Source organism: Trichosurus vulpecula, chromosome 5 (genome assembly GCF_011100635.1).
Source record: "Trichosurus vulpecula isolate mTriVul1 chromosome 5, mTriVul1.pri, whole genome shotgun sequence".
Taxonomy (NCBI): domain Eukaryota; kingdom Metazoa; phylum Chordata; class Mammalia; order Diprotodontia; family Phalangeridae; genus Trichosurus; species Trichosurus vulpecula.
The window spans coordinates 274730657-274742666 of record NC_050577.1 but is presented as its reverse complement, the minus strand read 5'-3'; the positions used below and the strand labels follow the sequence as shown (position 1 = coordinate 274742666).

General features: G+C 38.4%; 1 protein-coding gene across 1 annotated transcript in view; it reads left to right on the top strand.

Annotated features, from left to right (window-relative positions):
* DIP2B (disco interacting protein 2 homolog B) overlaps window positions 1–12010 on the top strand; it is a 195102-nt gene that overhangs the window by 145071 nt on the left and 38021 nt on the right. The window contains exons 17-23 of the mRNA XM_036759013.1: window positions 136–250; window positions 1437–1576; window positions 2920–3056; window positions 3511–3591; window positions 4626–4753; window positions 7434–7548; window positions 10696–10897. Coding sequence (XP_036614908.1) covers window positions 136–250; window positions 1437–1576; window positions 2920–3056; window positions 3511–3591; window positions 4626–4753; window positions 7434–7548; window positions 10696–10897 — 918 coding nt within the window. The remainder of the gene's footprint in view (window positions 1–135; window positions 251–1436; window positions 1577–2919; window positions 3057–3510; window positions 3592–4625; window positions 4754–7433; window positions 7549–10695; window positions 10898–12010) is intronic.

The window sequence follows — 12010 nt, the reverse complement described above, 5'->3', positions numbered from 1 at the left end:
TATCTGTTTAGAGCCATCTGGAAGCATAACTATTCTGTATTTATTTGCTCAGTTTCTCATGAGAACATTTTTAAAAATTGCAACAATGAAATTCGCCATTATCAGGTTTAAAGTTGGTCTGTTCTATTTACTTAGGGTCTGTATCATCCTGTGATGCTTTCCTGAGTCTGTTTCAGAGCCATGGTCTAAAACCTGAGGCCATCTGTCCTTGTGCCACCTCTCCTGAAGCTATGACTGTAGCAATTCGCAGGTACTGTTCAGTTCATCAAATACAGAACAAAAAGATGTGTGTTATAGCTGAGAAGGAATATCTAATACTTGCCTAATATTGCCCATGGATGCTTGCCTAATGCTGTTTATTCAGATAAATAGTGTTTTGCTGGTCTAAGAAAATAAAGGTGACTGATGACAGACAGTATTTCGATTTAAATCATCACCTGAGAAAAGGGGTTTCATTTGTTTTCTTAATGTTGCCATTACTATTAAGCTAAAGATGCATACCTGATCTAGTCTACTAAAATAAGGCTTTTTTTCATATTATTTTTATCTTTGTGGTTTTTTTTTTTTAGTTAGGTAGCATTGTAGACTTGAAATAAACTGTTCTTGATTATAGCAGATGTCAGAAAACTGCATCACAGCAGTCCCTTTCAGTTTTTGCTACTGCTGTCTTCAATATAGGCCCTTTTTACTATTCTCTTGAACTTTTTCTGTGGCTTCCTGACTTGTTTTTGTGCCTGTTTTCTGCCCCCTCCAAGCCATCCTTACTTCCACCAGGTTTATTTTCCAGATACCTGTATTTGGTCATGTCATTCCTCTGCTCAAAAAATCTTCAGCGGCTCCATATTCCCCACCCACTAACGTTCAGATGCCTCTGCTTGGCATTCAAGACCCTTTACTATCTGATGCTGCCCCACCTTTCAGGCCTCACTTTACTCTTGTGTTCTTGCCAAAACTGAGGTGTCTCCATTCCATTCATTTACTCACACTATTCTCTGTGACTGGAGTGTGCTTTCTTCCCACCCCCCGTCATCTATTGAATTTCTACTTATCCTTTAAATCTCAACTACATGAAATCTTCTCTCATTTTCCCACTTCAACCAATCAGTAATAAAATTCTCCCCTTGGACCTCCCTTTGCATTTTGTGGTACATCCCAGTTATAGTTATCTGCGTGTATCATATATAAACTGTGTTTCTCTTACATTCCAGGGCTTAGTATGTCGCTTTGCATACAATAGGCATCTAATAAATGATTGCTGAATTGAAATTGAAAGTGTTTTCCTACACTGATGAAAACCCATCCTTTTTGTAAGACTATATTGGATTTCTGATAGACTTCAGTCAGAAAGAATTCCAGCTTTTATTTCAGAGAGTCAGTGTTTTACTACCATAATTAAAAGTATTGGACTCCAAATCAGTTTTTCTTTTTCTTCTCAGACCTGGAGTTCCAGGGGCCCCTTTGCCAGGACGAGCTATTCTCTCAATGAATGGCTTAAGTTATGGAGTAATCCGTGTCAATACTGAAGATAAAAATTCAGCTCTTACAGTACAGGATGTGGGACATGTAATGCCTGGAGGTGAGTCATAAGAAGCGCCATCTAGTTTTTTTAAGGGTGTGTCTCTGGAGCTTATGGGGTCTGATAAAGTCAGAGTCCAGGAGCCAAGAATCCTGGATCCACTTTGGACTTTTATATGTCAAATGGCGTATAGTCCCAGGCAAGTTTCTTACATTCTCAATGCCTACTTGCTTTTAGAGTGAGGGTAAATTAGTCATCACCAGGAAATTTTAGTTAGACTATGAACAGAAAGTGTTCCAGTGAAAGGAAGGCCTCTATAAGTGCTTGTTGCTGGCGAATGTGGTTTTCATTGTATTGGCCAGAAATGCCTATCCAGTGCAGGTGAGGTGTTGCAGTAATCACAGTCATTCTTCCAAAGGCCTCTTCTACAGCTACTGCTTCCAGGAGCAGCATCCGCATAAACATTCCCCAAAAGAAACAGCATCTTCTCAAGACAGGAGGTGAGATAGAGGAAATTACTGATTCCTAGAGGTGTGGAGAATCGGAGGCATCGTTACGACTATAGTCATAGCTGGGACGAATTCCCCAGTCAAACCCCCGGTTTCATTTGCCTTCAAAGTTGTTTTTAATCAACAGTGACACATAGTAGTATTAAGATCTTAGGTGTGTGACATATAAATTGAGTGTGGAAAATATTATGCGTAGTAATTGTACATGTAGTAATTGAATGCGGTGGAATATTAAGTGGAAAAAGCACCAGATTTGGAGTCATCAGACCTAGGTTCAAATCCCAACTTTGCTATTCCTCTGTGACCATCACCAGTTATTTCTCTGGGCTTACAGTCTTCATCTGTAAAATGATAGGATTGGACTAAATCAGAGGTTCTTAACCTTTTTTTGTGTCAAGGACCCCTTTGGCAGTTTAGTGAAGCCTGTGGACCTCTTCTCAGACTAATCTTAAAAGCATAAAATAAAATACATAGAATTGCAAAGGAAATCACTTATATTGAAAAATAATGATGAGCACAAACAGTATTTTGAGTTGTCCAATTAATACGGTGATATTAAAATATCTGAGTTCTTTTGATAACAAAGTCACAGGTACTGCTAATGGTAATTTTGGTTTGTTAATTGTAATGCTAATTTCCATTTAGAGGTGAATGAAAATAAAGATGCAATTTTTTATCCAAGTTTATAGACATCCTGAAATCTATCTACAGACCCTTTGGTTAAGAACTAATGGTCTCAATGGCCTCAGAAGTTCCTTTTAGCTCTCAATTTATGACACTGTAATCCTATGAAAGAAAATAGGATAATAATGATGTCAGCTATGCCAACATTTCCATGGATGGTTTAATTTATTTCGTTATCTTTGCTCATGAACCGTATTTTCCATGCATTAGGAATGATGTGCATTGTAAAACCAGATGGACCCCCCCACCTCTGCAAAACGGATGAAATTGGAGAAATCTGTGTCAGCTCCAGAACAGGAGGCATGATGTATTTTGGACTTGCTGGTGTGACCAAAAACACATTTGAGGTATTTATCTTACCTTGTATTTTGTCTTCCTAGCCTCTTCCTAACCTACTAAGAACAAGATTCTCATACAGTAGTTCTTTCTGTTTTTAGAAGAGTCAATTCTAGATGACATGAAACTACCAGGTTTGGGGTGATGAAAATTTTTCAATTCTCCAGTATGGATTTTGTCCATGGAGTTTGATTTTGAGTGATACGTGAGTGAATGAATGGATGGATGATAGAAAAAGTGTATTTTTAAAATGTAATTAGAAGAAGGAAAACTACTTCCTTGAATTTATACATCAAAGTTTCCAACTTTTTTCCTTCCATAATGTTACTTTGTTTAAAAGATCTGTGTGTGGTTTCCCATAGAACCAGTGTTTTACTAAAACGTGTAATGTATTAGTGACTTTGATCAAATAATATATTTTTAAAACTACTATGTTACTTTCAGCATCTTCCTTTTTCCTTTTAGGTTATTCCAACTAATGCTGCAGGGTCTCCTATTGGAGAAGTACCCTTTGTCCGATCAGGATTGCTTGGATTTGTTGGGCCAGTAAGTAATATTTTAGTTCTCATGTTTTCTGTGTGTTCAAGACGAAAGTCTGAATAGATCAGATTTTTATTATTTAGGTAGGACTGTGAAATGTGTCCAATAACATTTATTAATTGAAATAGTTTCTGTAGAAATTATAATATTTTTATGAGGTAAGTTGTATTGCTTTGGCCACCCAGCTTATTTGGCTCCATAAATTAAGATATTTCTAATTTTCGGGATTGTCATTGCAAGGTTAAATTTGCCAAATTAGATTTGATTAACACATTCTGATTTATAGGAAGTATTGAAAGAATAATCTTCATAAATAGAGGAAGTACTACCATGATAAAGTACTCACCATGTGTTATATAGGAAGGCCCTTTATAAGCAGGATTGAAGTATGTTTGGGAAATTCAGAAAAGCTGGCAGTGAAGAGAAATGATTAATTTTTTTTGTAATTAGAATTCTGAGGAAATTGTTGGCTGTGCTACCTTATATAGTCAAACTTTTAGGGGGTTCTAACAGGAATGAAATGCTTTGCTTCTCTTCACTTTGATGACCTGCACAAAACACCAACATGTGACTGCCATTTGCCTCGAACCCTACAGACTGATCTCTGAACTACATGTGAATGAATATCTCTTGGTTTCTTTCCAGGCACAAGTAAATTTGTCCTTAAAAAAACTAAGAAACTAGACACTACCTGAAATTGTTTGCTCTTCCTAGTGCCCATGTTACATAATTGTAACATGTAAATCAAGGAGTGTGTTACTTGAAAATTTAGAACAAAAATAGGCTAACGTTTAGTCTGGATCGGGAAAATAAGTTGTGCAACTGGCTAATGTGGAAAATTAGATGGGATCACTTATTGCTGTTTTGTATTTAAAAATACAAAACTTGAAAAGGTTTCAATTTAATATTCTACCCTAGAAACCAGTGGGAGAGAATGCCTTCTGTCTGGAGAAGAGAGTTTTTAGTTAAGTAGGTATAACAAGATAGATATATGTTCCTTCAAATCAGATACCTATTGGCTGCTGTGTTTTATTTTCCAGGGTAGCCTTGTATTCGTAGTTGGAAAAATGGATGGGTTGCAAATAGTTAGCGGCCGAAGACATAATGCTGATGACATTGTTGCAACTGGATTGGCAGTTGAATCAATAAAGACTGTCTATAGGGGCAGGTGAGTGGTAGAAAATTCAAATATGCTTGGAGCATTAGGTAAGAGCTAAGAATTCTTGATAGAAAAATTGAACTGGATTTTTCATAGTAATTAAGTTACCTTTGTGACATAGAACTGAAAACTAGCTTTGAAAAATAATGTTTAAAAGTTTTGAATTCCCTGTTGCCAGGTGAAGTCAAGTGAACAAGCATTTATGTGTTTACGATGTACCAAGCACTGAGCTAAGTGCTGAGGATACAAAAAAAGGCAAAAAACAGTTCCTGCCTTGAGGGAATGGAATTCCACTTTCTGCTTTCACTTTCTGATGGAGGAGACAGAATGTAAATAACCATGTACACACAAGATATGTTATTGTTGTTGTTAGTCATTTTCAGTTGTGTCCAACTCTTCATATTTGCCATTTTTCTTGGCCAAGGTACTAGAGTGGTTTTCCATTTCCTTCTCCAGCTCATTTCACAGAGGAGGAAACTGAAGCAAACAGGGTTAAAGGACTTAGCCAGGGTCACAAAGCTAGTAAGTGTCTGAGGGCAGATTTGAACTCAGGAAGAGGAGTCTTCCTGATTTCAGGCCTGGCACTCTATCCACTGTGCCACCAAGATAAATTGGAGGTACCTCAGAGAGAAGACACTAGCTTCGAGGTAGACCAAGAAAGGTTTCTTTTGTTTTAACACTATTTTATTTTTCCCCAATTACATGTTAAAACAACTTTTTAAACATTTTTTTTACAAGTTTTGATTTCCAAATTCTTTCTCTTCCTCTCTCCCTCCCTGATATAGTTTATACATGTGCAATCATGTAAAACATTTTCATGTAAGTCATTTTGTATAAGAAGACTCGAATAAAAAAAAGAATAAAAGAAAGAAAGTGAAAAATAACCTGCTTCAGTCTGCATTTGGATGGTATCAGTTCTTTCTCTGGAGGCAGATACATATTTCATCATGAGTCCTTTGGGATTATCTTGGTTCATTGTGTCACCGAGAATAGCTAAATCATTCATAGTTCTTCATTGTACAGTATTACTATTACTGTATACAGTTTTCTCCTGGTTCTGCTCACTTCTCTTTGCATCAGTTCATGTAAGTCTTTCTGAGTTTTTTTAAAATCATCCTGCTTGTCATTTCTTATAGCACAATCATTATTCCATCTAAATCATATACCATAGCTTGTTTAGCCATTCCCCAATTGGTGGGCATCCTTTCAATTTCCAGTTCTTAGTCACCACAAAAAATGCTGCTATAAATATTTTTTACAAATAGATCATTTTTTTGTGGTCATGGACCCCCTTTGCCAGGCTGGTGAAGCATGTAAACCTTTTCTCAGAATAAAAGATTTAAAAGACTGAAGGAAATGCTAAATTTTCAGTTAGAGGTTAGAGAAAATAAAGATGTAAATTTTTTTTACCATCCAAATTCACAGACCCCTGAAAACTATCCACATACTCCTTGGTTAAGAACCTCTGGTATAAAATAAACTTTTTGCCCTAGGTTTTAAGGCTTTCTATAATCTGGCTCCAACCTACCTTTCTAAGATACTGCTTTGCTGTCGTTTACATTCCAGGCGTAGGCTCAGCCTCCATAGTATCTGCACACTGTGGCTCCTGTTCACAGGGTGGTCTCCTCACTTCATTGCCCAGCTTCATTGCCTTTCCCTTTCTGAAGCCTTCCATGATCTCCTCATTTATAAGAGATTGCCTTTCTCTGATATTTTATACTACACTCTTTGGCCCCCTCCTGTGAACTTGTATTATTAGTATTATGTTAATTATGATTATTTTTGTTTCTTCCATGACCTCTTGTGTTGGCAGTCGAAATGGGCCCTTAGCCCTTAGTTCAATGAAGTGCCCTTGAAGAATTTAGCCTTTATTTCCTTGATTAAATTAGGAGTCCTTGGTGACCTCCTTGCCTCAGGGGAAAGCGTAGTTTGCATGGGTTTGAGTGACATGTTTGTGTGACACGAGAAGCTTTTAGACCACATGGGTTTAAGTTGCCTCTTTGTGACGATTTTAGGTCACGTGGGTGAGTCACATGTGTGACTCACCTTGACCCTGAAAAAGATATAAAAACAGGGGTTGGCTTTCTCTTTTTCAGAGCTCTGACCCACAGCCGTGGTGGTGCGCATGACTCTGGGCCAGCCCTTGTTATGAGCTCCTGGGCTGAACCTAGATGTTGTAAAGCAGATCAAAATAACCTGGGACGTTGCAGCGTTCTGTGAGCTGGTTGTTGTGGATTTTACACCCCCCACAGCAGCTGCTAGCCGCGTTGTTGTAACACCTCTGTTATATTGTAATTTTCTCAAGGACTATTCTGTTTCTTCTTTGTATCATCAGATCTTAGTGTGTAATGAGTGACAGTTAATATTAATCTCTGTTGCATTGATGTCCCCTTCCTCTGTAATAGCAATAGCCCACATTTTACACATGCTATTGTTATGTATGCTTTGTGGTCAGAGTTGTTATGTACTTATCCCAAGTGAACCCCATCACAGCTCTGTGAAACTGGCCAGTGTAAGAACTTGTCTCATTTCACACATGAGGAAACTGAGGCACCACCACTTCCTCAAGGTCACCCAGCGAGCAAGTGACATAATTTGACCTCAGGCTGAGCTCCTGTGGCTTTTAGTGTACTGCTCTTCCCAAGGTAGGGGTTGAATGTGTCATTGTATGTGTGATCTCTCCTCTCAGGATCGCTGTGTTCTCTGTATCGGTGTTTTATGATGAGCGCATTGTGGTGGTGGCGGAGCAGCGGCCCGATGCTTCTGAGGAAGACAGCTTCCAGTGGATGAGCCGAGTGCTGCAGGTAAGCCACCCTATCAGAACTGGGGAGTTAGGGCCGGTAGGCTTGATTGTTAGAGAGAGAGTAGTCATTACTTAGTCACCATGAGGATGTAAGCCTTCTTTTCACCTGAAAATTGTGACCCCCACATATATTTGGGTGCTTCCGGCAAAGGGGTAGAGGACTGGTAGGTACCACTCATTCTGTCCAAAGTACATCACCAAGACCCTTCCACTTGGCTTCCACCTAGTAACTGCATTCTTATGTTTTGCATGTTACTCATCTCTTTCTTATGTAAGTTTGAATTAAACAATTTCATCTTTCTTCACTTCTTTTTCCACCCATAAAAATGATGATCATTATATGGTTACCCATCTTTGACTTTTAGTTTTAAACCAGTCAGTGGCTATTTATTAAACAGCAACTAGGTGCCCAGAACTGTGCTAGACCTTCAGCAGGTTCAAGAAAAGAATGGTTCCAGCCCTTAAGGAGCAGGAAACTAGTCTAGTTGTATGAAATAGGAAATAGCACTAGACAGTCTGTATATGTTGTCAGATACACACTGTAAATGTAGAATGTTCAGAAAAGGGATAGGTCATTGGCCATCAGAGTTGTCAGAGAACACTTCATCGAGGCCGTAATATTTAAGCTGTGCCTTAAAGAATGAGTAGGATTTGGACATGGCAAGAGAATATTTATAGTGTATCTGACACAGAATGAAAGATGCATCACATAGTAAAAACTTAGTGAAAGCTTGCATTGATTCTCTTGCCTTCTTCCCCCACCACTCTCCAGAGCAGCTTGGCCATAAATGTTGGCTTCCTTATAATTTGTTCTTTAATGCTTTCATTGATCTGCATATGTCAAGTCTGTGACTCTTCTCTACCTCATTTTTCTAAGTCTTGAAAGAGGATTGGTCTTGATAGAACTTTATATAGCATTAAGAAAAAAATACATTTGAAAAAGAATCTCACTTGGAGAAACAGCAGTATGTCCCTTTTCCCTAAATAATTTCAGAATTAGGAAGCAATTAAAGAACCTCAGGCGGAAGGGAGTTCAAAGGTCATCTTGTCCAATCCATTACATTATTAAGTCTCCCTATTACAACATCATGAACAAGTGGTCATCTAGTCTTCATTTGAAAACCTACTCTACAGCTTTCAGCCTACCCTTCCTGAGACAGCTGGACAGACAGACTTTTGGACAACTCCACTCGTTAGGAAGTCCTCCATACACCAATTATCCTGAACCCCCGCCCCCATCAAACTGAACCATTGAATGTACTATGAACGTAGCAAACTGAAATTTTTGGGATGATGATTACATCATATTTTTTGACTTGAGTCGTGTGGATGAGGATTATTGTTTTTCCCAGTGCCAGGAACGAGCCAGGGCTCAGCCTTAGAGTAAGTAGGCACTGGGTCGTGACATCAAAAGAGCATGATGAGAAACATTTTTTACCTTGACTCTAATAGGGCCTAAATAAATGCTTTTGAATTGAACGATTCTTTCTGCCTATTGATTTATGAAATCATCTTACCCAACTACCTTGCATTTGCTTTGTTTTTTTCTGTACATACTTATATGTGTGCATGTTATCTCTCCTGATAGTGTATAAACTCCTGAGAGATTTGCCCTTTTTTTGTCTTTTTATCCCCGGTGCCTACTATGGTGGCTGGCACAAAGGACCTGTAGGTCCTTTAAGATGCTTATTAGTTGATTTGTAAATGCACATTTTTAATGACAGGAAATTCTCTTTCCACAACACTAATTCAGCTACTTATATTTTGTGGCAAGTCAAGTTGCATATGTTACTGTGAAGGTTCATAGTACCCATGTGAATTAGTAACATACAAATGGATCTAATTTAGAGACTTGGCCTAGATCACACAGTTGGCTCGGCTTTTCTGTATTCCATGTGTTTCATATTTCAGAGCTCTTGAATCATAGTAATGGCTTGAGGTGAAGTGGGTAAGGAATGACACTTCTTCTGTAACACCTCATAAATTGGTAGTCAAAGGGAATCATTCAATTCAGTACCCATTAAGTGCCTACTATGTGCAAGGTACTGGGGATCCAAAGACAAAAATGAAACCACCCCCTCAGAAAGCATGCATCTATACAACGGCAGATAAATAAATACGGGGTAAGGAGCAGGGAGAGAGCTTTAACAGCTGGGGAAACCAGGGAAGTTTTCACAGACAGCATGGCACATGAACAGAGCTCTAGCAGCAACTATAGAGAAATAATCATCAGTTATCAGTTGAGTACTCCTGTAGTAAGCACCTAAATCAACATCTTCCAAGGAAAGATCACTAAAAGGTGACATAATGCCAAAAATTGTACTTTTAGTTGAAGGATCCCAGACACTCATAACATAGACTTGTTGGCATTCTATAAACCCTGAAGTACAAGAACTTAGGGATTTTTTAGTCCTTTCCCCTTTGTACAGCCCATGTTTCTGAGTAATACTTAGAAATAAATATGTATTTTAAGCCCACTCCTCCGTTTTCTTATTATTTTAATAAATAATACTTATTAAGAATGAGAAAAGAACAATAACCCTGTAAGATGGTTCTTGCTTCTGCTTGCTAACCCATTCTCCTTTTAAAGCCACATGTTCTCATCCTTAAACTCAGCATATGAAACTGCTATAACAAAAACATTTTGCTTAAATTTAGCCAAGCTAGGGAATGGTAGTCTACCTCAGCTTGCCAAATGAAAGACCAAGACAGCTTGGTCCAGTTTTTGACTCATCCACAGGCTCATAGGAGCTTACTTAGCAAATTAACAACCATCTGTGTGTTCATTCAGATTGCTTTTGCATCGTTTTTGACTTCTTATCTCTGCCACAGATTGAAAAGGAGTAAGGGAGCTTTGGGTGTATAAGCCACTTTTTTCTTGATTTGTATGTAGTTGCTGCTATCCACCCAACCTTGATTCCTTCTTTCCTCCCTCCCACCCTAAATGCTGATTTATAAGACCTTAATGGAAGGAGTACTCTCTTCTTTCTATCCATTATCGTGTTAATTTCCTGATGCTAGACCAAAAATATAATAAGGAGAAAGGAAGAGGCTCAGGGCAATGACGGGTGATAAAATATATTAGGAGGATCTGATCTTGAATATAACAAAGTTGATTAATTAACAATTTTTCTTTGTGTTTGTTTAGGCAATTGACAGTATTCATCAAGTGGGGGTATACTGTCTTGCTCTAGTTCCAGCCAATACCTTGCCAAAAACTCCGCTTGGAGGAATCCATATATCTCAGACAAAACAGCACTTTCTGGAGGGATCTCTGCATCCTTGTAATATTCTTATGTGTCCACATACATGTGTCACCAATTTGCCAAAACCCCGGCAAAAGCAACCAGGTAATACGTTGACTCTAAGGCCTAAATCGTAACTTAGAGGAAGAGAGGTGATTCAAGCCTGTTTCAGTCGCCATAATTTTGATTCTCTTCATTTCACTTTTTAGGGTGACAAGACTATGCAAAAGCCATAATACAAAGGGTACTAAAGCACCAACACAAGTCCCTTTCTTGGGGTTTATAGCTATCTATCTCTACTACTCATCTCTCAGTGATGTGACTCCGCATACATCACCATGGGGTCTGAGAGTGGTACTGTGATAGTTGGTGCAGTGACCAGAAGCCTACATCTAGAACTCAGGGGAAACAAACCCTAAGCAAGGCAGTCTTGAGATGGAGGACTGGCCACTGGGAAATCTTTCTCCCTGGGATTATTGTTCACCCGTTTCCGTATTCGAGTACCTGGTTTTGAACCAATTACAAGTCTAGGGAATGTAACACCTAACAAAAATTGGCTCTATCTAAACAGTAGTTGAGCTTAAGTCACCATAAAGCTTTAGGAAGAAGCTAATAGACTCAGAATTGCCAGTTCAAGAAATCCAAGCATGCGTCATTTAAGTTTGTTTTAAGGGCAAGCCTAGATTAAAGAATAAGGGAATTCCTGGTTCCTTGAACCTGCCATTCTAACGTAGCAACCATTAGAATTTAGATTAGATCCAGACTGGAAGGAACCGACTGACGTTTTTTGGGTCCTAGACCTTTCTTGGAAAAAATGGATTTATTTTGTTTTAATTTACAATTGAAGGAAATGCTAAGTTTCAGTTAGAGATTGGTCTCATCCAAATTCACAGGCTCTTTAAATCTGCCCATGGACCCCAGTTTAGGAACCCCTGGGCCAAACTAATCCCTTCATTTTACCGATGAGGAAACTGAGACTCTTGACTTATCCTACAGGTAGGAAGTAAGCGAGAGAGCCGGGATTCCACATTTATACTGTACTATATTACCCCCATAGCTTCAAATTTTATTAATAATTTGTTTTCATTGAGAACTTAAGTATTTTTTATTTGCTGCTAATAGCACAAAAGATCCCCATATTTGTACATACCTGAGAAACAGTCCCATGTTAGAGCAAAAAGGACTCTGAAAACATGACTTAGATTAACTTCTTCATTT